Source organism: Hemibagrus wyckioides, linkage group LG05 (genome assembly GCF_019097595.1).
Source record: "Hemibagrus wyckioides isolate EC202008001 linkage group LG05, SWU_Hwy_1.0, whole genome shotgun sequence".
Lineage (NCBI taxonomy): Eukaryota > Metazoa > Chordata > Actinopteri > Siluriformes > Bagridae > Hemibagrus > Hemibagrus wyckioides.
In genome coordinates, this window is record NC_080714.1 from 15,282,979 (window position 1) to 15,310,237 (window position 27,259).

General features: G+C 39.8%; 1 protein-coding gene across 3 annotated transcripts in view; it reads left to right on the forward strand.

Moving 5' to 3' along the window:
• ccser1 (coiled-coil serine-rich protein 1) overlaps positions 1-27,259 on the forward strand; it is an 81,335-nt gene that overhangs the window by 24,181 nt on the left and 29,895 nt on the right. For all 3 annotated transcript variants that reach the window (XM_058389600.1, XM_058389598.1, XM_058389601.1), the window contains exons 4-9: positions 835-925; positions 1,708-1,819; positions 12,903-13,044; positions 17,110-17,187; positions 23,274-23,357; positions 24,939-25,016. In XM_058389600.1, coding sequence (XP_058245583.1) covers positions 835-925; positions 1,708-1,819; positions 12,903-13,044; positions 17,110-17,187; positions 23,274-23,357; positions 24,939-25,016 — 585 coding nt within the window. The remainder of the gene's footprint in view (positions 1-834; positions 926-1,707; positions 1,820-12,902; positions 13,045-17,109; positions 17,188-23,273; positions 23,358-24,938; positions 25,017-27,259) is intronic.

The window sequence follows — 27,259 nt, forward strand, 5'->3', positions numbered from 1 at the left end:
GGAAAGACTTTGTCATGCCTTACGGTCTAATCTGTATAAATTGTTCAGGCAGGACATGCCTTTTAGATGTATTGCAATTGTGAGCTCCTTTCTGATAGAAAAAGACATGCCTTGTGTTTTATATGAAAGCTATAAAGATTTTCAGGTCATTTTGATTTACTAGTAGCAATGGGATTTTACTGAAGACGTATTCAAGATGCTACTCATCCATGGGGTTTTGTCTTTTCTAAGATTTGATTTGTGTTCTAATCATAAGACTGATGAAGCCTCTTGATCGATATTGTTGTTTTAAGTGAAATCCCACGGACAGTTGCTAGAAATTTAAAATGACCAGGCGAATGCAGAAAGTCTACGTTTTTTTTTTTTTTTTCCCTCACACAAAATAAAGGTCCAGTGCTTCACTGGATGTAGCTTTGTTGTAAAAATGATCACCAGTTTGTTAGATGATGACCAGACTCTGAGGTTGAACTCAAACTTTGGCAACCACGTTACATGACAAAACTGTATTGGACCAAATCTGTGTGTGATGAGCATGAGCGCTAGGATGCTTGCAAAATCTCCAAACTAGTTAATCCATGAACTCTAGCCGCATTGCACACGAAAGTACACTGAAATTCACAGGAACTATCTCAACACACTGGTGCCATGCTTACTTGACAGGATTGGCACTGCTATTAAGGCAAGGAGAAGCGTAACCAAATACTTGGTTACATTTTAATCCAGGAAGCTTATATTCTTTATATCAAATGCAATATATTTTCTAACTTGAATTGAGCTTTTCAAGTGAAGTATGCGAGAACTTTTGCACTGATGCAATGGCTTCTCTTCTCCCAGGATGTTTTGAACAATCTGGGCTCCTCAGAGCTAGACGAGGACGATCTAATGCTGGACCTGGAGCTCTCTGATGACCAGAGACATCGACACGGTACGTCTTTTAGCACTTGAAACTAATAATGAACCTCACACTAACGTCTCTGATGAATATCCTTCATCTTAAAGTAATTATGTAAATCATTTGCACAATACTCTAGTGGGTAGATTGCTCGCAGGTATCTTTTTAAATTTTTTTAAACCAGACATCCCTCTGTTGTTTCAAATACCTGAGAATTAAGCAAGACAGCATTTTATTCTTGTCAAATATATTACACAATTATGTTACACTACACTATAGAGAAGAATTGTTTTACTTTTGCTAGTTGACCTGCAGTAGGGCATGTGGCTATGCTTGTGAGCAGATAGCCAGGATAAATCCTATAGGTATATCTCATTAATTGTCTATTTAAGCTCATCAAACTTTGTGTTTTTGTAGAATTAACACATTCATATAGGCAGGTCTCTTAGTATTCTGGTCTATATTAAGGTTCTGATGTAGTTTCTAATCAAAGTATTTTGGATTAATTGTTTCAAAAGCAAAACAATTTATTAGCAAATTTCTACTGAATTTTATTTTTTTTTAAATATTTTATGTAAAAACGCATATTATATTTGGATGCATGCTAACATTGGGGTCTTTATTATAAAAAATTCTAATTAATTATTAAAAAAAACCAAAACGATTCATTAACAATCCAAAAATGTTTTAAAGTAAATACACATATTTTGTTATTCATTATTTATATTACACGTCGTGTTAAATGTCATACTCAGTAATTAGTCTTGTTATATGTGATATGTCATTTTATTAATATATATATTTTTTCATTATAGCTTCTCAGGAAGACTCCAGCCAATCTCTTGCCTCCTGTCTGAACCTGCTGCCATCCCCTCTGGAGCTGCCTACAGACCAGAACACTGCCAAGGAGTGCAGAGAGAACAACAGGTACTTTGCTCATCCTCCTCTGGCTCACCCTGTGTTAATATTCTCCTCTCCTCTCATCCCCCTTTACCCTCCGTTAATCTGTTTTTCCTCTGTCTCATCCCCACCCCTCCCCTCTCCCTTCCTTTGCCTTTCCTCTTCTCTCCTCTCCTCTTTTTTCTTTGCCTCTCTCCTCTCCTCTCCTCTCCTCTCCTTTCTTTGCCTCTCCTTTTCTCTCCTCTCCTCTCCTCTCCTTTCTTCGCCTCTCCTCACCTCTCCTTTTCCCTCCTCTCCTCTCCTCTCTTTTATTTTCTTCTCCTCTCCACTCCTCTTTTATTTTCTTCTTCTTACCTTTCCTCTCCTCTCTTTTCCTCGCCTCTCCTCTCTTTTATTTTCTTCTCCTGGCCTCTCCTCTCCTCTCTTTTATTTTCTTCTCCTTGCCTCTCCTATCCTCTCTTGTTCTCTTCTCTTCTCTTCTCTTCTCTTCTCTTCTCTTCTCTTCTCTTCTCTTCTCTTCTCTTCTCTTCTCTTCTCTTCTCTTCTCTTCTCTTCTCTCCTCTCCTCTCCTCTCCTCTCCTCTCCACTCCTCTTTTATTTTCTTCTTCTTGCCTTTCCTCTCCTCTCTTTTCCTCGCCTCTCTTCTCCTTTTCTCTCCTCTCCTCTCTTTTATTTTCTTCTCCTTGCCTCTCCTCTCCTCTCTTTTATTTTCTTCTCCTTACCTCTACTCTCTCTCTCTCTCTCTCTTTTCTTCTCTTCTCTTCTCTTCTCTTCTCTTCTCTTCTCTTCTCTTCTCTTCTCTTCTCTTCTCTTCTCTTCTCTTCTCTTCTCTCCTCTCCTCTCTTTGCCTCTCTTCTCTTCTCTTCTCTTCTCTTCTCTTCTCTTCTCTCCTCTCCTCTCCTTTCTTTGCCTCTCTCCTCTCCTCTCCTCTCCTCTCCTTTCTTTGCCTCTCCTCTCCTCTCCTTTCTTCTCCTCTCCACTCCTCTTTTATTTTCTTCTCCTTGCCTCTCCACTCCTCTTTTATTTTCTTCTCCTTGCCTCTCCTCTCCTCTCTATTTTCTTCTCTTCTCTTCTCTTCTCTTCTCTTCTCTTCTCTTCTCTTCTCTTCTCTTCTCTTCTCTTCTCTCCTCTCCTTTCTTCGCCTCTCCTCTCCTCTCCTTTCTTCTCCTCTCCACTCCTCTTTTATTTTCTTCTCCTTGCCTCTCCTCTCCTCTTTTATTTTCTTCTCCTTGCCTCTTCTCTCCTCTCCTCTCCTCTCCTCTCCTCTCCTCTCCTCTCCTCTCCTCTCCTCTCCTCTCCTCTCTTTTCTTTGCCTCTCTCCTCTCCTTTCTTTGCCTCTCCTCTCCTCTCCTTTCTTCGCCTCTCCTCTCCTCTCCTTTCTTCTCCTCTCCACTCCTCTTTTATTTTCTTCTCCTTGCCTCTCCTCTCCTCTCTTTTATTTTCTTCTCCTTGCCTCTTCTCTCCTCTCCTCTCCTCTTCTCTTCTCTTCTCTTCTCTTCTCTTCTCTTCTCTTCTCTTCTCTTCTCTTCTCTTCTCTTCTCTTCTCTCTTTTCTTTGCCTCTCTTCTCTTCTCTTCTCTTCTCTTCTCTTCTCTTCTCTTTTCTTTGCCTCTCTTCTCTCCTCTCCTCTCCTCTCCTCTCTTTTCTTTGCCTCTCTCCTCTCCTTTCTTTGCCTCTCCTCTCCTTTCTTCGCCTCTCCTCTCCTCTCCTTTCTTCTCCTCTCCACTCCTCTTTTATTTTCTTCTTCTTGCCTTTCCTCTCCTCTCTTTTCCTCGCCTCTCCTCTCCTCTCTTTTATTTTCTTCTCCTTGCCTCTCCTCTCCTCTCTTTTATTTTCTTCTCCTTGCCTCTCCTTGCCTCTCCTCTCTTTTCCTCTTCTCTTCTCTTCTCTTCTCTTCTCTTCTCTTCTCTTCTCTTCTCTTCTCTTCTCTTCTCTTCTCTTCTCTTTTCTCCTCTCCTCTCCTCTCTTTTCTTTGCCTCTCTTCTCTTCTCTTCTCTTCTCTCCTCTCCTCGCCTCTCTTCTCCTCTCCTCTCCTCTCCTCTCCTCTCCTCTCCTCTCCTCTCCTCTCTTTTCTTTGCTTCTCTTCTCTTCTCTTCTCTTCTCTTCTCTTCTCTTCTCTTCTCTTCTCTTCTCTTCTCTTCTCTTCTCTTCTCTTCTCTTTTCTTCTCTCTTCTCTTCTCTCTCCTCTCCTCTCCTCTACTCTCTTTTCTTCACCTTGCTTCGCCTCTCCTCTCCTCTCAGAGGCAATCAATTTCTCTTGCATGCTAAAACTTCAAATCAGTCAAAAGAATTAGATGTGATCACTTCTCTAAAATTTGCACTAACAATTAATTTAACCCCCTGCGCCCAGCTCACAGAGATTCTCTAATGAATGCACAAGAGAAGACAGTGATTGAGGAACACAAATAAGCCAAGCCTTACCTCTACTGGATTTCAGTATACTGGGATTTGAAACGGATTTGCCTTACAAGCTTGCCACTAGTTCATTTCATTTTATCTGATTGAGCGAGAGTGTAAGCGTACGCTTAAACAATGAAGACTGTTTAGGATTTCAGCTGCATGGTCTCAGTGCTGTCTAGTGTCACTGTGGAATTTGTACCTCAGTGTTCTTGATGAAGAATTTTTCGGTTTAGTCTCCACCGCTTTGCAGGAGATTGTAATCGACTTGATTGACTAAGCCTCTTATATCGTTAAATCCACTTCAGTTTCCTGATGCTAACTCTCATCTAAACAAGCGTGTTGCTCTTGTTGACAGATAATTACCATCATTTATACAGTTGTGTTTCGATGCTTTCAATTATATCTCACAGTAATACATGCAGTATAGTACTGGTTAAGCTAGTTGATAAATGTGCTCTCGAATGCAGAGTCCTTACAGAACTGGGTCTCATTTCTGACAGCTGGCTTTTCTTCGCAGTGACGCCAGCCGTATCCCATGTGGATATGCAGGAAATTATATCTGCATGGAAATTAGCCTAGAAAATTATATATATTTCCCTGACCTTTTAATTATTTGTACAATTTTTAGAAGCTGTCCTACTATGGATCAGGTTTATTTGAGAATCTGGAAAAAAAAGTGTGACTAACAGATTTTGAGTATTTTTTCATAAGATGCAAAGTATGGTATAGTAAGTCCACCAGCTAAAACTGTTGAGAGCAATGTTGTGTTCAGATCCTGACTCTAACCTTAATGAAGACTTGAGACAACAGACAATGTGCAGGGCAAATAGAATATTCTATACCTTCTAGGAAAACTTAGGCAGCTTTCACACTGGCAGTTTAGTCTGAAACAGAGCAAGGTTTGCATGAAAATGTGAAATCTGTCATGTGGACTGGGAAGAGCTTTGCAGTTTTGAACCCGAGACTGCCTGTAGGAGGAGCTCTGAGTTTGGGTAGCATAGTAACAGTGCTACGATTCCCATGAACAGGAACGCAACTCGCACTTGTTCAGGAAGTAGAGTAACCTGCGCATGCGTTATAGCCGATAACACTATCATTAGACTTCATTGCCTTGTGATGATTCCCATCATGTTCTGCACAAAATGCTGTGCATAATAGCACCAAAAAAAAAGTAAAATTTCTTGAGTCTCCTTGTGCTCTCCATGCACATTTGTGATGATGTAAGATGAACGCAAATGCTCTGGGGGTTCAGTAGAAATCAAATGAGTCTGAAACCAAACCAAAGTGCCTGGAACAATCACACTCTGGTTCAGACCTCAGCAAATGTGCCCATCGTGAAAACCATGGCATGGCAGGAGGTGTAATAAAGTGGACAGTAAGTTCAGTGTTCATGAAACCCCACCATCACTAATGCATTTGTAACAGCAGCACACACACACACACACACGCGTACACGCACACCACTGCCATGCCACTGTCACTGCTGAGAATGATCCACCACTAAGATAAGATCTGGTCAGCAGTTGGTTGTTAGTGGGCTCCTCCTGTCTATGGATGGACTCTTTATACATTCAAAATGATTCCCTACAGGACGCAGATTTTCAATACGGCTCAAACCTGACAACTGTGATAACCGAGATTGATTTTCTGTCCCAACACCTCTTCAGTTTGGGGTCATTATCTTGCTGAAAGATCCATTTACAAGCAACTATTAACCTCCTGGCAGAGGTTTTGGGCTCAAATATCCTGCTCTTTGGCAGAATTCATGATTCCATCAATATTCACAAGAGCACCTGAACCAACAGCCCCAAAGCAGCAGTGATCCACCATCATATTTTATTATGGGTGTCAGGCAATTTTTCTCGCATCCTGTTCCCTTTTTATCACCAGAGATGGGCAACTACAGTTAAGCCTTGCAATTTTGATAATGTGTCTGTTTCATTTCCTTGTTTTTATTTTATTTTATTTTATTTTATTTCATTTGACTTTCCCTAGATGAGATGTGTGTATAACCTCATATCTGGTCCAAAGCACCAACAGAGTTTGATATTTTCTAAAGAAATGGTGTTCTGTGTTTTGGAGATAAAACACTTCCATTAAAAAAAAAAGAAACTTATACAAAAAGATTTTTCTTGGAAAACCGACTCGAAGACTGATATTTTTAATCTACTTTTGAATTACGGCACAAAAAGCCGTTAAGCTCCCTCCAGAGCAGGTGGGTTTGCCTCGTCAGCAAGACGTATGAATGACCTTGGCTTTGTATCTTTAAAACAGCTTTGAATTACACGTCCACTGTATATCTTCCAACAGTGTTTTATGTCTAGTGTTAATGCAGTCTGTTGTACATTCTCAGCACATCTGGCCAGCAGTTTGCAAGTCAATTTTTCCCCCCTTGTTTCTCATCAGCATCCAATTTTTTTTTTTTTGCATTCTGACAGCTAGGATGATGATATGACCAAAAGATTACATCATATTTTTTCAGTCATATTATTGAAGATATTCTGATATTTGGCAAAAAAAAAAAAAAGACTTAAGAACTGAAATGTTTTTGCTTGCAAATATTTTCTGTATTTGTTCAGCTACACATCACTGTCCCTCTTTTTTAAGCCCAAACACGTGTATGTAGACAGAACCAGAATACATGTCACATACAGGTTGGTGATATTTCCAGTTGGACGCTTCACATCTGGTCAGTAGTGGAGCTAGCGTGTTTTAAGTAGCGATGAATACAAACATTACAAACCGACCCCAAACATTGTGATGTTATTAATATTCAACTAATTGGACATATTGAACTAATAAGACGACCAAGCCGGTGCTTTGCTTTATTTAATCTCTGACCCTCGACATTTTCCTGCTAGCAGCTCCCCATTGCTAGCACACACACCATTCCGTGTCATTTTGTTGTTGCCAGGTCTACAGTACAATACAAGATTTGTAATTAATTAAAATACGCAGGAAAGAGACCAAGCATGTCACTGAAAGTGTTCAGCTTTTCCAGTGTCTTGGTTGAATAACTTGTATATTAACACTAATAACTGACCTTGTTGTCCACCTGTTCTTCAGCCACTACACAATTTTGCAGTTTTCTGATCACAGAAATGAATTAAAAATCAAGCAAAGTCTATAATATATGGAGGAGCTTGCCATTTCTTTCAGATTTTTATACAGATTTGCCCTGGACGCATTGTCTGGCATCATCACAACGCACATTCAGCCAAAGCCTGCTTCAATTTATGTGAGGCATTATAGAAAGCAATTACATGTCTCATCACTGGTAGTAATTTTAAAGAAGAATCCTGTGCTTGTATTTTGAACAGTTCGAGCTTTCCACTAAAAAAGTTCACAGAGCATAACAAATTTTTTAAAAAAAATCTTCAAATAAATTAAACATTTTTGGTCGCAACAAACATTAAATATCTCCTGGAGGGACTTGATTTCTGTTGCAATGTTGAAACAGTGACTTGGTCTGTTGAGCCTTTTTGCTGAAAACTTTTTGAGTTGGTGAAACTGCAAGCACTGGATTGATTTTTTTAAACCTACTTTCTATGATGTTCAATGCACATGAACTGAAGAGGGGTTGGGTTGAACTACATGTCTTGGGCATCTTTGAGAAGTTTGAAAAAATGCAGGCGTCTCAGAATATCAGAGAGTTTGCTTGAATACTGTGATTGTAAAATTGCTAAATCCCAAAAGGACTGATATTTACTATCCAGCCCTAGTGATGGCACGGTCCATGGATTGACAAGAGTTTCTCCTTTTTTCACTGTTGCTCTTGCTAATGCTCTGATCTGCAATTAAGAACCGAGCTCTGAAATGCCCAGTGTGAGATAACTTAAGATTATACCACTACCATCGGCGCAGCAAAAGATACACAGTGCTTCTGTGGAGTGTTTATTCATCTCCAAGTGACATGATTTATTATCCTAAGGCAAAACCTTGACTTTTCCTTTGGATGACACATCAACAGTTGACGAAACTGATTCTCAGCCCCAGAGCCCTCCCTCTCTCAATCCCAGGATTGAGGATTGAGACAGAGCTAAACTGAGCGAGGGAGAGGGGGCGAGAGTGAGAGCGAGAGAACAGAATGGGTTCATCCTACTTCATAGCACTACTAAGACTGAGTCACTTGTTGTAGAAAGACAGCGTAATATGGAGAAAATCATGCAACTAGCAACATAGACGATTGATCTTGTAGGAAAGCAGAACAGAATTTAATCCCATTACAGTCCTTACAGTTTTCCATAAAACGCTTTTGATCATTTTTTTTTTTTTTTTTTTTAAGTCTCTGGACAATGCCCAGGTGGTCAGGTGCTCAAATTCTCGGCCATGAAATGCTGTTCATCTCACGTGTCCTTCAGGAACAGGTTTGCTCCAGCAGGGGGGCAGACTGCATAGGTTCTTGCAAGCTGTGGTCCTCGGCGACAGAAGGCTGTGCGTCTGGTCCTGTGCTACTTTCCGTCTCCTTCTCTTTCAAGGTGATTTAGAGAGGGAGGCTCCAAAAACCATGACAATCCGAGAAGTACTTTAGATTGAGAATGCCTAATCCGACCCTCAGCCAGCACGCTTATGTCTAGGCTAAGAAATATCTCAATCGCAGTGAGTCATGCTTGTCATTTGGTTGTCACTCACAGTAAGGAATCATGTTGATTTTTTTATTTCCAAGGCAGGCACAGTCACCGTATTGGCAAGTTCAGATGCTTCGTGACGACTTTAGAGTCATGTTTTTTTTTTTTTGTTGCCTGTTTACGCACATAATAAATGATGAAGTACTTAAATATAGGACTTCCCATATAACTCATATGTCAAGGCTGTCTTCCTCACTCAACCTCTTATTATTTCATTTTCTCGAAATGCCATTGGCTTTTCAGCAGGCATTCAGTCAGCAGTGACAAAATTATTATTCCAAGCATAGAAGTGAGATTATAAAAAAAAAAAAAAAATTGCATTGGTGTCAAGAGACAGCCTGCAGCCGTCACCTCTACATTCTCAATGTTAACACCAATGTTGCATTGTATCATGTGAGGTAAATCAAGCTAAAGCTCTCTCACTCAGCACTGGAAATTAAATGAAAAAGGGTTCTATCAATTTACCTGGCTTTTTTAATTGTTTTTTTTTTTTTTTTTTACAGTATTTACATCTCACTTAATCTTAATACATTTATGTATGATTACTATTGGTGTGCTTACACTGATCAGGCATAACATTTTGACCACTGACAAGTAAGGTCAATAACACTGATTATCTCCTCATTACACAGCAGATGAACATTTTGTCCTCAAAGTTGATGTGTTAGAAGCAGAAAAAATGGACAAGCGTAAGGATTTGAGTTTGACAAGGGCCAAATTGTGATGGCTAGACCACTGGATCAGAGCATCTCCAAAACTGCAGCTCTTGTGGGGTGTTCCCGGTCTGCTGTGGTCAGTATCTGTCAAAAGTATCCTTTAAGTCCTGTAAGTCCTTTAAGTTCTGTAAGTATACTTTAAGTCCCGCAAGTTGCAAGGTGGGGCCCACGGAGGCCCCACCTCGTAACTTACAGGACTTAAAGGATCTGCTGCTAACATTTTTGTGCCAGATACCACAGGACACCTTCAGGGCTAGATGGAGTTCATGCCTTGATGGGTCAGAACTGTTTTAGCAGCAAAAGGGGGACCAACACAATATTAAGCATAATGTTATGCCTGATCGGTGTATATTAAGCAAGGAAAAAAAATCTGCCTCATATTCATGTTTTCTATTCTTTCCTTTCTCAAACTCTGTTTCAGTTTGTATTTCCTTCATCCTTTTAATTGCTGAAAGCACGAGCCACCTTAAACTAGATCTAAGCAAATCTTTGTTTCGATTGCCACTTCATTTTAAATCATTTCACGCACATTTTTCACACCTTTCACTTGTAATCCTATTCCTAGCTTCCTTTCCTAGTTGCACGTCGCTTTAAGCTAATGGTCCAGCGTAAACTCTGCAGTAGCTTCGCATGCTGATGGTTTCAGGTATGTACCTCTAAACATCAGTAGTCCATCAAGCCTGATGGACCTCTTCAGGGTTGTTGGCATATCCAAAAGTCCCTCGTCTGCTTTTTTTTCTGTGTATGTTTATGGGGTTTCTTTCCTGGCGCACATTCATACAGCACCATCAGTTTTCAAACTGCTGCTATTTTCAGTGTCTTTATGCTTCATATTTTTTTTGGTATAGCGCTGCATTTGTTAAATCTCCTCCTACTCACTCGGTTATCTGCAGCCACCAAATGTGCTGTACAGCTTAACAGCTTGCTAACTAAGGTATACACATATTTGTCTTTGCTGCTCTTGCCAGGATACAAAACTCCACTCAAATGCAGGCCTTTTTATTTATTTTTTTTAAGTGCTCCACTTTGCTTGAAGTGTTTATTATATTACTACTTGATTTGTTTATTAGATTTGTAAGCTACAGCCTCTATTTTGCGGCTTATTTTATGAGTAATCCCTGATTGAAACATATCATAATATTTTGTGACTCTTGTTGTTTCGCTCAACACCAAATATTTCCATATCTTTATTGAACAAGTACATAGCTTATTAAGACTTGTCTTTGTTTTCCACTATGACCTAGATGAAGATCAGATTGTATTTTAGGAGCCGTTCAAGCAGAGATCCAAATTTTTCCCTACAACTCTGTAATGAATATACCAGCATGAATGGCTTCACGGTGCCCAGATGCAGTACTGCTTCTCTAGCGTGAAATTAATGTGTAATTAGAAATCAAAGGCACTGCGTGGCATGATGCTGAAGGCCCTGATGGGAATACTGCGCTAATAACCCAAACACAGAATATGAGCTATAAAGCAGTCCAGCTGGGGGAGTCCATTGCGTGTGACAGCTGGTCGTTGAGAGCAAAGGGACGCTGGCTCCCCGTGTCCTCTAACATGAGGAGTCCAGGTGAGCACACAGAGGGGGGCCATCATAGAGGAGACTAAGCAAAGAGACTTTCCTTCATAAGACGCCCTGACTGGATGACATTATTAGTATTCGCATTGCACAGTAAAGACATGAACCCAGAGAGTCCTGGGGGAAGCTGTGATGGCTATAATGATATTGTAATGGGATATTAGAGGTGACTGGAATGTTGTCAAAGCTAATGGGCACCACTTTTAGATGTTCTACACAGGGCCATATTACAGTGAGGGAAAGATAGAGGCACTAATGTGAAGCATATTTAGGATTTATAGTGTTTGAAGGGACAGAAATCCAGCTTGTGCCAGCGGAGGCTGAAAAAGTGCTTTAGTAAGGAAAATTACATAGAGTCAGGAAAAAACCCTATTCCTGTTATCACCAGTGTTCCCAGACAAAGCTAACTCTGCCAGCCTGCCATTTTCTTAGTGCTGAGGCTATTATGCTAAGATGTCATTGCTTTTATCCTCACCATGCTGTTTTTCTTTGACGGAGTAAAAAAGCTCTTCGATGCAAGGTAAAATCCAGGGAAGACAAAGATCTGCTCTGGTGTCTCTGGGAATCTGAATAACGACAGTTTCACTATCCTCTAATCCATGATGTAAATAATGACCCTGTGGTAGAGGTAGCGATGTTAGCTGAGGAAAAGACATTTAACATTGTCAATACTTACTGATGAATATTCGATATCTGTACTGCTGGAGAATGTTTCGATTGTATTGTTTATTTTTTGTTTTGTCTGGCCTGCCTCGGGCATATCCATTGCGAGAGAATCATCCGGGTGGATTGTGAGCGGTCAGTGAATCATAATAATCATTACCACAGAACTGGTTCTGATTTCCAAGAGAAAATACTCCTAAAGAAATATTGTGTTTTCCTGGCTAGTAGTTTTGGATTATTACTAGGATTGAACTGGCATATCCACACCTGAGAGCTTTTTCATTTCTGTTATTAAGTAGTTAACTAGTTTAATACACAGCAAATGCAAACATGAAGTAAAAATCTGGTTTTATTTGTTATACTGCGTAAAAGTGGTTAGTGTTGTCTTTTAAGAGACTTCGATACTGTTTTTATTCCAAGCCACAATAAATGTTTGTTGGGAATTCAAGAATCCTGACTCAAATGTCCTGAAATCTTCATGTTCATTGCTATAACACAAACAATCTTCATTTTTTTAGGCTTTAATGACATGAATTGCAGAAGAATTTTCTCCAAACTGGAATCACTGTGTGCAAAACTGCTTTATGTATTGGACTGGTTCTGTTTCTCCTTTTTCATGACTTTTCTCTACGGCTGCTGTGTATAGTTCTGTTTTTGCCCCTTTTTTTGTTTTATAATATACACTCTCTGAAAGTCTGTGTTTCCCTTTTCGATTATATGCTTTATGATTCAGGTCTAATAGTTCTTTTCTTTCCACTTTCTGTGCTCTTCACTATGCTTCCTGCAAAATATTCAAATAAACATACTATGCGTATTCCTAGGCTCATGTTGCTGTATATATATCACTCGATATATCACTTGACATATTCATCAGTATAGTTTTCTATCAGGCTAAGCAGCTAAATAACCTCATGACCAAGAACAGATTTATTCTTAAAGACTAAAGCATAGATATTTGCTGAGTGGACATTAAAACAAAAAAATAGTTCTGTTTAGAAATGAAAATGTACTGAAAACGTGTTCAGTTTATATTGTGCTTCTTCTACGTGTACTTTTTCGGAGGTTTGAGTTGACAAAACAACTGCTAGAAATACACTAACGTTGTTCCATCTCTTGTTTTCTTAGGGAGCCACGGCCAGTGTCTCTCTTTTTGCCCTGTGATGATGAGCTGTTCTCTGGGTTGGAGACGTTACCCTTCAGGCCGATGCAGCAGGACTGCACGGCCATGAAAACGCTCCTGCTGCGACTTCGCAGGCTTTTGCAGGAGGTAAGGCTTCATGCTAGTAGCTGATTTCTGAAGCTGCTGTTTTTTTTTTTATCATTAGGGGAATAAACAGAGCTTTATGGCCCCTACCTGTTAGAACCTCTCCATTAAAATGACTTGGAGCACAGTAGTTTTGTCTTAAACTCATGTGTGTTACTTTAATCTAGAGCAAAGGTTTATAAACTTACATGCAGGATTGCTATGCTGTCTTTTACCTGGAATATAGGTTTATAAACTGGAGCGCAGATTCATGAACTTAACTGGAGCAGAGCTTTAGAAACCTACCTGGAGCACAGCCTACCTGGAGTACACCTACAGTCCCCTCTGAAAGTATTGGAACATCAAAGGCAATTCTATTGTTTTTGCTATACACCGAAGACATTTGGGTTTGAGAACAAAAGATAAATATGAAATGATAGATCATCATTTTAGCTTTCAGGGCTGTATATTAGCTTGACGAATACCATAGAAATGTCATCTTTTTCTGAAAAATGTTGTTATCTTTGCTTTGAGCACAGCTCTATTTAGCTAGGGCAAAATGTCTGAAGCACAACTCTGTCAGCTTTACTGACTATGCAAAATACAAAAAGCTTTATTGCTTAGGCTGGACCTGGAGCAAGCAGAGTCTGAGGTACAGCCTGCGAATGATTTTATTTATTATTTGGCAAAATTGTAGTCATTCTGATGTTTTGACTATAAACACAAGCTCATTTATTTTCAGTGGAAGTTCCTTTGCACTCCTTTGTATCATGTTATTTCAGATTTCATTATTGATTCTCACTATAAACCATCGTACCTGTGACGCTCACCAGATTACTCTAGACAATAGCAACATTAAAACTATTTTGTAAGCCGTAAAAACCGAAATAACAATTAGGAGACAAAAAAAAGGTCCAGGGAAGTGCACACAGCAGAAAAAAACATGAATATTAAAGAGGAAATTGTTTGCCCTCTTCGCTGACTCAGTCGTCTCATTAACTTGCAAATGTGCCATCTTCTATCTCCATATGTAAACTGTTCACCAACAAGATTTGCAATGACTTGTGCTTTTCTGCTGTGTTTGTTTGTATGACCCTATGATATTGAGCACAGATGACGATGTTTTTCTAAGTTTCTGATTGGTTTCTTATTATATGCAGTTAGCATCAGAATTATTGGCAGCCTTAGTGAAGTGGCAAAGATTCTTATGAACAAAGTTCAACCTCAACATGTTCCCATTTATATTGCACTGTTTTTTGAAGTTCAGATACTTAAACAGTCATCCGTCACTGGTATATAAAGGAACTTAAGGCCTAATTCCCTTAGTTATTTATCAACATTGGAAAAATGTAAAAATACACAACTGAATTGTGTTGACCTTTATGAAAAAACTCCAAAGTTCAAAAATTTAAGAATCAATGAAAGCAGCCAGAGCTGTAATAAACCTGCTTGGAACAGGACACAAGTCTGTTTTGCCATCATGCACGGTGCAAAGGCAAAAGATTTTCCATGGAATGTAGATTTGAGGAAGATGACCATCATTTTGGAGACATTAAATCTCAGAATCTGAAATAAGACATCCTTTGCTCTGTGCATGATGACTTGTCAGATTCAACTGGTTAAACAGGTGTGGCTCCTGCTTGATTGGACTGAAAATCTGCACCCTCACTGGCTCTTTGTGGGTAAAATTGAGCACTCCTGATTTGGAAGGTCAGAACAAAGCCTTTTCATTAGCTACAAGTGTAGGTACCTGGAGTTCACTTGGAACTTTGAGTTGTACAATGTTCTGTGGACAAGTCAAGTCCAGAAGCTTTCATTTCAGTCATTTCAACCATATAGCTGATGCAGTACACAGTGAAATAAAACAAAGTTTCTCCAGGACCATGGTGCTACATAAAACAACAAAGAGCTACATAATACATCACAGAGCTATGGATTAAAGATATTTTTGTGGGTTTTTTTGGCTTTTTTAGCTGAGAAAGTCCAGCTACCTTATCCAAGAGTCCACAACTGGGAACTTAGCAGTATAATGATCCATTCAAATGCAAATCTACACAAAAATGGTTCAGTCATCACAGAATATAACCTTGTACTTAGCTATCCTAGCTCCCTGAAAATATTTAAAACCCTAGTGAAAAACCATTGGGTGAGCAGAACAACAGAGTCCACAAGAGATGATCAGGGATAATGGAGGATCTGGAGAGATTCCATAATGAGGAGCGTGTTAAAAAATTTATTTTTAATAGATAGATTTTTAATAGATCCATTTTCTTAGAATAAAGGCTAGCTTTAGTGAGTGATTAATCATACAGTATGTATTTTCATAACTTTCGCAACCAATAATTTTGGAGCTTGCTGTATCATTTAATTATTCGCTCATTAAATTACCTATTACTTGTCACGTGACTCATCTTACCATCATGCTATAGGTACATAACAATGACAATTCATCACAGAACTTGGTGTCTTAGTTATTGATGATATTTGGTTTCATTTTGTCATGCGGGTCAGCTGAGCAGGCAGGACTATGTTTCCAAATTATAGCACACCTCACGAAATATGCTTTCAGTGAAACACTCAGTGGACCATTAAGCACTCAAGTTCCATTAGGGCATTACATCTCAGTGTGCTGCAGAAAATACCACAAAGACAACCAGTTATCAAGTACAAACATTTAGACCAGCAGATAAGCTGTAGTTGAATCCACATTTCTAGAATGACTATGAAAAATAAATGTCAAGGAAGGAAACTTGTAGAAATTGCAAATTGGTGTGCAGCTTGGACAGCAGCCATGTTCACAGTACAGCAAGGTACAAATCCTTGCTCTTACTTTCTCATCTGATCCCTACTTAGTGTTATTAGGGTAGATTAGATTCAACTTGGCACAGTGTACAAGTATTAGTACAATGAAAAGCAGTTTAGAATCTAACCAGTGTAAACATCAGGGTCAGGTACATATGTACAGTGCCATTAGTAGATTCAAATCCAATGATAGATATAAGAGCTATTTGTGTTGTTGCAGAAGTGATACTACAGTTGGACAGGAGGACGTGTGACCAGCCATCTTTAGGTCTCTCCACAGATGTTATATAGGGTTCAAGTCTGGGCCACTCAAGGACATTCAGACACTAGTCCTCAAGCTCGTTGTCTTGGCTTTATGCTTTGTGTTATTGTCATGCTGAATGGTGAACCTTTTCCCTGCTCTAATAATGTGTGCACTCTGAAGTAGGACCTTCAAGGACCTCTGTATTGACTCGATTCTGGCCAGTCTTCCTGTCCCTGCCACCACCATGCATCACTGCAGGATTGGTATTATCCAGTTGATAAGCAGTATCTGGTTTTCACCAGACGTTGTGCTTGGAGTTAAGCCCAAAGTGTTCAATTTATATCTCATCAGACCAGAGGATCTTTTTCCTCATGCTCTCTTTTAAATGCCTGCCATATGCTTTTTTTTTTACTCAGGAGTGACTTGTATCTTGCTGATGTAACATTAAAAGCCTGATTGATGCAGTATTTTTTTGAGATTGTTGACTTCTAAAGCTCTGTTAGAGTGTCTCTGTTTGGTTCTGACCAAGGCCAGTCTAGCCTGGTAATGGTTCCAAACTTTTATTTCACAACCGTGGTGCCCACATGGTGTGCAGTGAATTCAGAGCTTTAGAAATGTTTTATAGCCTTGCCCAGATTCATGTTTGAATACAATTTGTTTGCGGAAGTCTACAGTGAGTTCCTTGCACTTTGTTGGTTTGGTTTCTGGTCATACGTGCTCTCTAAATTGTGCCTCTGTATACCTGTACACACATGTCTAAAATCATGCCCACTCCATTGAATTTAACACAGTGATATCTAGTCAAGTTCTATGAAGTTCTTCATAATAACATATGATAATTATAATAATCAAAAGAAACCTGAGGCGCAGTCAACAGTAGTGAAATTTGGAGTGATCTAAGAATTTAGTAAATGCTATTATACTTTCTTCTTTGGAAATGATCTGAAGTGTATTAAAATGTGTTGTAGATTCAGGGTAAGTAATTAAAAAACTGATTGACGGAATTGAAACCGATGGTCTTTGTTGTTTTTCCCTTCTTTCAGAGCACTGAGCCCAGCCCTGCCAGCAGCCTTCACTCTTTACCCATAAGCCCCTGCAGCGAGAAGTCTCCAGATTTCAAGGTAATTGCCTTCATTATGAAATATATTTTGGGAATTTCTTAAGCCTTTCAGAAGGTAAAGTCTGTAGTTACATTTTTCTAGTAATTAAAAAAAACACTAAGAAAAACAGTGTTAATGTTTTTGTAGTGTGCTAATATATAAACCTTATCACAAAAAAGATGTCAGAGTTTCTGAACTGCAACACTGACAATACATTTATTTTTCCATTTGTGTTTTTTTTTTTTTTTTTTTTTTTTTCTTCAACAAAATGCTGTCTTTCCTACAATTCAACTTCGGTATAGAAGGGAACTCGATCTGAATTATTTTCCTCAACCATCAATAAAAAAATGTTGAACTATGTTGATGAGATTATTTTATTATGTTCGGTAATCCTTTGGAGCTGGGCCATGGCTGTCACAAGAGAAAGGTTTATACTTTTGCCTATGGAGCTTTTTCTGGGAGGGAAGCGGATTTTATTTTTCATCAGGATTTTTTTTTTTTTTTGAGTCGGAAATCCCGTCGAGCTGCGCAAAGTTGGAAACGAGGTCTCTCTCTGTCCTCCTTCCTGACCTACATGGAGCACATGCAGGAGCAGCAGTCACACCAACGGGCCATGTGATGTCGCAGCTTGTCCGTAGCCAGCAAGAGGAAAGCTTAGAATAGGACGCCATGAATTCTCGCACTGTGTTCAGATGACAGGAGAAGGGTGGGACTTGTCCTGCCTTGTTCTAGAAAATATATAACTTCCTCGTATTTAAAAATAAAACTCACAATCCCACCTGAAACAGAACCATGTCACTTTTTGTCCTACTTTGAGCAAAAAACTTTGTGTATAAAACATTTGTTATCCCCGTCTCTTTCGTAATTGGAGCCTGAGGAAAGCGCTCTCGTGTGGCTAGAATGAGAAATCTGGAGATGTGGACTTATGCTTTTCGAAGTTATTAACTGATTATTAGTTATGTGGTTGCTATCACTGTCATTAAGCTCTGTTGAGCCCTAACATTAAAACCAACAGGTGCACTGAATAACACTGATTATATTGTTACAATGGCAACTATAAGGATATTAAGCAGCAAGTGAACAGAAGTTGATGTGCTGGAAGCAGGAAAAATGGGCAAGTCTAAGGACCTTGGCCAGAGCATCTCCAAAACAGCAGATCTTGTGGGGTGTTCCCAGTATGCAGTTATTACCTACCAAAAGTGGTCTAAGGAATGAAAAGAGGGTCATGGGAGCCCAGGGCTCATAGATGCATTTGAGGACCAAAGGTTAATCAGCCTGTCTGATCTGATCCAACAGAAGTGCTACTGTAGCACAAATTGTTCGAAAAATTAATGCTGGCTATGATAGAAAGGCATCAGAACACACAGCACATCTTAGTTTGATGTGTTTAGTAGCAGCACTGGGGGACCTACATAATATTAGGCAGCTGGTTTTAATGTTAAAGCTGATCAGTGTATATTTGTAGTGCAACAGGCAGAACCTGGCTTAAGTGTCTTTCAGTAAATAGGATTTAGGTAAATAATAGTTCCAATTTCAGGCTGCTGAGTTCAATTTATTGTTTTAGCTTTTATGAGACTATATTTCTTAATGATGCAGAGGCACCAGTAAGCCTCTCTAATGGCTGACTGAGTCTCCCATACAGTGTCAAACACTGGAAAATTTATTTATGACATTTTCCATCGCCCCGTGATTCCACACGGTGTCTGCTAAAACGAAGAAAAAAGGTCAAATGAGTAGAAAACCTTTTTATCATGTTAATTTTGTCGGATTTTCCATCCTGCTCATATAATTCAATAATGAGCACGAAATGCTTCAGTGACAACATGGCTTTGTGTTCACACATCGCAAACACTCATTTGAAAATGTAGTGCCCTACATTAATTAACCATCTGGAACAATATTTTTGTTAATCAGGGTAAGTCTAGAACGAGTTGCAATAAAGGGCATTCTAATTATGTTAGAAATGACTTGTATGGTAATTAATATACAGGTCTTATTTTTGCAAAGTGGGTAGCATTGCTGCCTCACAGGTCCAGGGTCCCTGGTTTGATCCGGAGCTTACTGTCTGTAATTTCACAATGTCTGTCTGTGTGAGGTTCCTCCAGGTCCTTCCTCCAGAACCTTGCTGGTAAGTGGACTAGGTTAAATTGCCCCTAGGTATGAATGAGCATATGAATGTGTATGCAATGGATTGGTATCCCATTCAGGGTATGTCCCTAACACAACTCCAGTGTTCCTGGGATATTATCCAGACCTATCATAATCCTGACCAGGATAAAGAGCTTGCTTATAATAAATGATTGAATACTCTGTCTCTATCTATTATTGGTCTCTATCTATTACTCTATCTATTATCGGTCGTGGAGACACTATCCGATTGTGGGCACCTTTGAGCTCATGCATGCAGAAGTGGGCAGATTGTGCTTACCTCCATGTGTGTTACACTGCTCTGTGACACAGCATGAGCAGCAGTTCATAGGGCAGATCTGACTTGTGAGAGAGAATCGGCCAAAGCTTAGGGAGGGGAGGGGGGGAGAAGGAGAGTACATTGCGACTCCTTTTCAATGACTCGGAGCAATTTTCTCAGCTCACCTCAGCTTACCTGATTTTTTTGTTTCAATAGAAGCTTAGTGTACTTTATGATGGACAAAAACAATCTATTTCAATAAATGTAAAACCAGCGACACACTGCTGTTCTGACATTAATGTCATTGTGCCTGCTGTATCAGCAGCAACGTTATTGTAACTTTCATTAAAGTAGAATCTCAAAAAGATTCTTGTCTACATTAAAGAGCCAGCTCAGAGAATCAACTTGTTTTCAGACAATTCATAACTACGAAGCACAAAGTAACCAAAGTCCTAGGCTATATTTACATAGTAATACTGTAAATGCAGTAAGCACTAATGTATTTTTTTTTTATTACAGCAACAACAACATACTGTATTTATATGTAGTTTTTCTCTTATTGGTTCCTGGCTTTTCTGGCTGTCTGTACATTCACACGCTTTCACTATAAGGGTATGTTTAAAAAGACTGGAAATACAAATTATGCAGAGCCCAGCAGATCACTGAAGTATGGTAATTGGGTCTAAATGAAAAGATTGCCTACGTGCCTCTTTAGGACAGCGATACGCCAGGACTTAATATCTTGAAAACGAGAGTTTAGGTTTCAGTGACGTTCAGACTAAATGCTAAATAGTTTAGCTCCCCGGTGAGCATACCTGTCCGGAACAGGTGTTGTGCCTTATTTTGGGTTTAGCCTATATCGATAACTTTATTCTTCTATATTCTGTATTCTTGTAAATTAGTCAAGTATATAGCATGTCAAAAATAGAGAGCAGAAACTTCAGGTATCTGAACTTAGATCCATGTAAAGAAATATTCCTTGATTAAACCATGGTGAGTGATGTTAGGAAATCTGCATGTATTGCTGACAGTGTTGCTGCAGTAGAAAATAATAATAAAAAAAATGTTTATTCATTTATTTAAATGCCAAAATGTAATATTAGTTAAAATGATTTGTTCACATCTTCACACCCACAGCTATTGCACTAAATAGGAATTCCGTTATTGGAATAATATGTGCTGTTAAGTAAAATTATAGACCTCTTCTAAATGTCATAACAAAGGCTCCAGACTATTAATTTGGTGGTATTTGTCTAAAACAAACATTTAGAGTGTTCACAAAATTAATTACAGTATTGTAATTATAATGGGATGGTCATTATTATGTATGGAAGATTTTTTTTATTTTTTTTATTAATAAATAGTTTTTCCTTTACCTCAGTTGAAAATAGAGCAGGTTTTTGGTGTGCGTTTCTTTTTATGGGTCTTTAAGAGTTCAACTTTCAATATATTTCTGTATTTGTGTTTTCTGTAACAGTAAAGTCTTCTCATTTGTTGAGCCTGACCCCTTGCACACTGCTGAAGTGTCTAACTAGGCCAACTAAACTGGCAAAAAAAAAACTACTCAAGTGGAGCTTTACAGCATGGTGCCAAAGACACTGTGCACAGCGTCTTGTTATGCTAAAGGCATTCGTCTGTTTGTCTATGTACTTGTGCGAGTGTGTGTGTCAATGTAACTGTGGCCAAATTGCTCTCTGGAGGTCCACCATGCCTCTGCAGAGATAAAATGCCTCTTGGTAAATCTGGGATCTATAATTATCGCATAATTAAATGTTCCCACAAGCCTGGATTTGGATGTGACCTTTTTATGCACAGGAAGGATGTGGTTTCACTTCACTAGTTCACTAATTTGAAATTTGGTATCAAGATATTTATTTAGTTTTTTTTGTTGTTGTTTTTTTTTTTTTTTTTAGCTGCATCAGAGGTACACTGGCTACTGAGATCTTGAGATCCTTCTTTCCATGAGGGAGCATTTCCAGAAATAGTTTCGCACAGTGACATTGAAGCACATAATCTTTTTGACTGAGCTCTTGTGACCGACTCCATACTACATAACAGGATTAAGTCCCGCCCCTGACTAGCTGTATATTTACACCTTGATTAATGAACATCCAAAGTATTTAGGACGTGTTAGAACAATCAGATTTTGTCAGACCTTTTTGACCTTTTATTTGAAGATTGAAAATTTGAACATAAATTACCTTTATGGTTAAAACGTCTACTATATACACCATATACTCTCATACCTTCAGCTATTGGCTGATGTCAGCTATAAAACACAACCATTGATAGAACAATGAAGGTCAGGATTTAGCGATATTACCATATTAGAAAACAAATAAACAACTCTAAAATGAAGATTGCGCTTGTATAATGTTTTACATTATATTTAAGCAACCCTTTAACCAAGCTCAAATAGAATGGGAAATTCCAGTTGGGATTGAGGTGTTTTAATGTGGGAACAGCACTGGTCAGTATAGACTATTTGGCCAAATATTTGTGGACACTTGACCATCAGTGTGGGTTTTGTTCCAAGTTGTCACAAGTTGGAAGTACACAACTGTATTGGATGTGTTTGCACATCTTAGTTCCAATTTTGTAATGCCACAGCATCCAAACACATTCCAGCAGGATAATGTCCCTGTAATCAGAGCCTATGAAGTCCATGAAGACATGCCATGCCGAGGTTGTTGTGGAAGAACTCGAGTGACCTGCACAGATCCCTGAACTAAACCCAACTGAACAACCTTTAGGATGAACTGGAATGCTGACTTTCTCACCCAGCATCAGTGCCCAGTCTTGTTAATGCTTATGTGACAGAATGAATATATCTCGGTCATGTTTTGGGATAATTGGAATATTTCTTGGAAAACATATGAAGCAAAGCATTTAAACTACAATCAAACATCGTAGAGTTTGGAAGTGAAATCGTGTCGGCAGTGAAGCAGAATGATATTGTCATTATCACTAATATAGTTTTTTTTTTTAAACATACCCATCAAATTGTAGTACTGAGTTTCAGCTCGGTGTGTTATTCGCATGTCCCTCAGCCTCAATTTAGCCTTTGGCTGTGCTCCACAAAACCTCAGAAGCAGCACTTCAATTTTCTTTTAGAGATTTGTGGACAATATTTCCATCTTTAAACGCTCATTTTTTTCCACTTTTTATATTTACCCAATCCACAAGCTCAGACCTATTATAGGCTTTCATTGCAGCATCATTAGTCTGATTATCCAAACATTATGCACATAAATGTGCAAGACTTTCATGTTCACCTTACTGTATTTCCCCAGTGTGACTAATCCCTTTAAATTAAACCCTGTCTGGAAAGCAGCTTCGGTTTATCTAGGGCCCTTTATTACCAGTACGTTAGTTGCCAAATCTATGCTGTATGTGTATGTGGACGAGGGAGTTTAGAGACAGATGGCATTGCCATTCTGACCTGCTTTTTTGCTGAGAGCTTTCGGTGGTCTAGCCATTGAAGCTTATGGTTCCTCCATACACATATAATAGCTGTTGACCAAACTTGCTGGAAATGGTGAGCAAGTTCACATCAGGCAAAACTTTAGTGTAAAAGCTGCACTTCTTCTTCACTTTCTCTTCTCTCACTTAAAAAGCTGAAGAGATGGCCTGAATAAAGTAGCCCTTTTTAAAGAGAAGTTTTGTGTGTGTGTGTGTGTGTGTATGTGCGTGCGTGTAGGATCCAGGGCGAGATGAGAGCCACTCCCTGCAGCAGCAGCTGAAAGAGAGAGATGAGTTGATCCTGCTTCTACAGACTGAGCTGGTGAGATAAGTCAAACCCCCTCATACACATCACCTCCATTTTCCAAGCCAAGATGCCTATAGTGTTCTCACAGGCAACCAAGATTAACATGCTACAGCTTCATGCTTGCTTTACTTAATTCCTTTTTGTTGGCGCTACATAATTAGGTGGCACTAAAGCTATAAATAATGGACGGCATGGATGTCTAGCTGGTGTCTGTTTCTCTTTCGCTGATAAGTTATGCAGATGCTTGAGAGCACTCCGGTTCGCACTGGAAATATTTTGTCACGGGCTCTCTCACTGCGTTGTAAACCAGGCACCATATGCTCCTACCACTCACCATGGCAAACACACTGTTCTGTGTCTTAACCGCGAGAGGGTAGATTCTGGAAGGAGAAATATGACAGCTCCTACTCAAATTTATGGGCTAGCGGTGTGGAGGGGAAATGAAAAGACGTGCTAGCGTAAGACAGGGGGCTTGAATAAAACTCTAGAGGGCAGTCAAGAGGCTATAAATGCAAGAGGACAAATGAAGAATAATACTTCAGCCGTAATGTGAAAGGCCATCATAATGGTTTTCTACCTGCTAAATTGATATTTGTCAGATTGATTTGTGGAGGTGATTGAAAAGAACTCTTAAAAGCACATCAAATTTTAAATGCCGTTGTTCTGTCCTACTGATGGGGTAAAGTGAAGGATGGTCGGTTGAATCTCAGTGCAGTATCGTTATTACTCTGTCATTGTAGTATTGCCATTAGATTGATTGCTTACTTATGCAATGCAAGCTAGACTATTTATATGTTTATGTGTAGGTTGTGTTTAACTTTTGTATAGTTGTTAAGCTAATGTCACGCTGTTATAATCACTCAAGTTTTAGGTCCAAGAACTTGCTATAGACAGCGTAGGGTTCAGACTGCAGAGTTTTCTTCTAGCTCATTTTCTGGCCCAGACACTCTCTTCCCAAAGATGCTTATGCTTTATTGATGCATTTTTAAATTTACTTTTCTGTCATGAAAGGTCACCTTCTCTTTTCTCATGCAAACAAGTGTCTGTAGAAACAATGTACTGTGCCTTTTTCTGTTTGCACTCCTCAAACATGCACAACCCAATCTCTCCAGTCCCTCAAGACAATACACCACTGAGTTTATTTAAAAATCTATTGGCTGCACAAGCCTAGGCTTTAATGGTTTTCACCACTGTCTTTGTCTAAGCATGTTTATTCAGGATGTTCAAGCCTCAGGACTGTGATCAGTAAGTCTGAGTATCGGTTGGAATAGTGCTGTATTTTGAAGAAAATTAGACGATTTTTCTAGCCCACATGATGAACACTCCATGTTCAAACTGCCAACCTATTGTGCAGACTTCAGATTGTGTCTTTTTGAGGCTATTAGCAGTTTTGTTTTCTGTGCCACATTGTTTTTAACTTTGAATATTTTTTTGCTTTGTTGTTTTATCTGTTCTTCAAGCGTATGTCTAGGAGATTTTACATATTTCCAAATGTAAACAAGTCATTTTTACGTTACACATAGAACAGAACTAAATTATGACTGCTAATGGAACTCGGCATTGTAATTGTTTATTATATGTGTGCATGTGTTATAGGAAGCTGCACGTTCTGCACAGAAATCCATGTGCCAAAAGACTGACAAAACAACACAGACAGATCCTCCAGGCCCAGAGGTGAGTACCCATTACTGGACCATAATAGAACTCTTAATGGCTCCTTTAAAGTCATGGCTTCATTGAACGCTGTCAGTTTTTTTTAATTGAATTCAGGTCGACTTGTCCTGTTATTTATTTATTTATTTGATTGTTTGTCTATTTGTTTATTTATTTATTTATTTATTTTTGGTCATGGTTCGAGCGAAACAATAATACTATAATCCAGGCAGTGCATGCTCAGGTTCAGATAGTGCTCCCGAATTCAATACTTTCTCAGCAGAAAGCTTCAAGTCATTTAAATCATGAATCTCTTACGCAGCGTTTTCTTGGATGTTCTTTGGGTAAAGCAGTTTTGAAAAGTTGACATGCAGCAATCTGTGAAATTCAAAGCTGTATAATTTACAGCCATTAGGATGTCCAACGACTTTTCAAATTGCCCAGGGTCATTGAGGGTCAGAGTAAGAACTTCGGTGTGAACTTGACAGTGTAGAACCTCATTGTAGGTCCTAGGAGTGTGTGACCTAAGTGTGTATCCTCAGTGTGTGACCTCATTGTAGGTTCTGTGACCTCAGTGTGTGACCTCAGTGTGTATCCTCAGTGTGTGACCTCATTGTAGTTTCTGTGACTTCACAAGGGTATCCTCAGTGTGTATCCTCAGTGTGTGACCTCATTGTAGTTTCTGTGACTTCACAAGGGTATCCTCAGTGTGACCTCACTGTGTATCCTCAGTGTGTGACCTCACAAGGGTATCCTCAGTGTGTGACCTCACTGTGTATCCTCAGTGTGTGACCTCACAAGGGTATCCTCAGTGTGTGACCTCACAAGGGTATCCTCAGTGTGTGACCTCACAAGGGTATCCTCAGTGTGTGACCTCACAAGGGTATCCTCAGTGTGTGACCTCACAAGGGTATCCTCAGTGTGTGACCTCACTGTGTATCCTCAGTGTGTGACCTCACAAGGGTATCCTCAGTGTGTGACCTCACTGTGTATCCTCAGTGTGTGACCTCACTGTGTATCCTCAGTGTGTGACCTCGCTGTGTGTCCTCAGTGTGCGACCTCGCTGTGTGTCCTCAGTGTGCGACCTCGCTGTGTGTCCTCAGTGTGCGACCTCGCTGTGTGTCCTCAGTGTGCGACCTCGCTGTGTGTCCTCGCTGTGTGTCCTCAGTGTGCGACCTCACTGTGTCTCCTCACTGTGTCTCCTCACTGTGTCTCCTCACTGTGTCTCCTCACTGTGTGTCCTCAGTGTGTGTCCTCAGTGTGTGTCCTCAGTGTGTGTCCTCAGTGTGTGTCCTCAGTGTGTGACCTCAGTGTGTGACCTCAGTGTGTGACCTCAGTGTGTGCATCATTGTGTATCCTCAGTGTGTATCCTCAGTGTGTGACCTCAGTGTGTGACCTCAGTGTGTGCATCATTGTGTATCCTCAGTGTGTATCCTCAGTGTGTATCCTCAGTGTGTGACCTCAGTGTGTATCCTCAGTGTGTGACCTCAGTGTGTGCATCATTGTGTATCCTCAGTGTGTATCCTCAGTGTGTATCCTCAGTGTGTGACCTCAGTGTGTATCCTCAGTGTGTATCCTCAGTGTGTGACCTCAGTGTGTATCCTCAGTGTGTGACCTCAGTGTGTATCCTCAGTGTGTGACCTCAGTGTGTGCATCATTGTGTGTCCTCAGTGTGTGTCCTCAGTGTGTGTCCTCAGTGTGTGACCTCAGTGTGTGCATCATTGTGTATCCTCAGTGTGTATCCTCAGTGTGTGACCTCAGTGTGTGCATCATTGTGTATCCTCAGTGTGTATCCTCAGTGTGTGACCTCAGTGTGTATCCTCAGTGTGTATCCTCAGTGTGTATCCTCAGTGTGTGACCTCAGTGTGTGACCTCAGTGTGTGACCTCAGTGTGTGACCTCAGTGTGTGACCTCAGTGTGTATCCTCAGTGTGTGACCTCAGTGTGTGACCTCAGTGTGTATCCTCAGTGTGTGACCTCAGTGTGTGCATCATTGTGTATCCTCAGTGTGTATCCTCAGTGTGTGACCTCAGTGTGTATCCTCAGTGTGTGACCTCAGTGTGTGACCTCAGTGTGTGCATCATTGTGTATCCTCAGTGTGTGACCTCAGTGTGTGACCTCAGTGTGTGTCCTCAGTGTGTGTCCTCAGTGTGTGTCCTCAGTGTGTGACCTCAGTGTGTGACCTCAGTGTGTGACCTCAGTGTGTGACCTCACTGTGTGTCCTCAGTGTGTGTCCTCACTGTGTGACCTCACTGTGTGACCTCA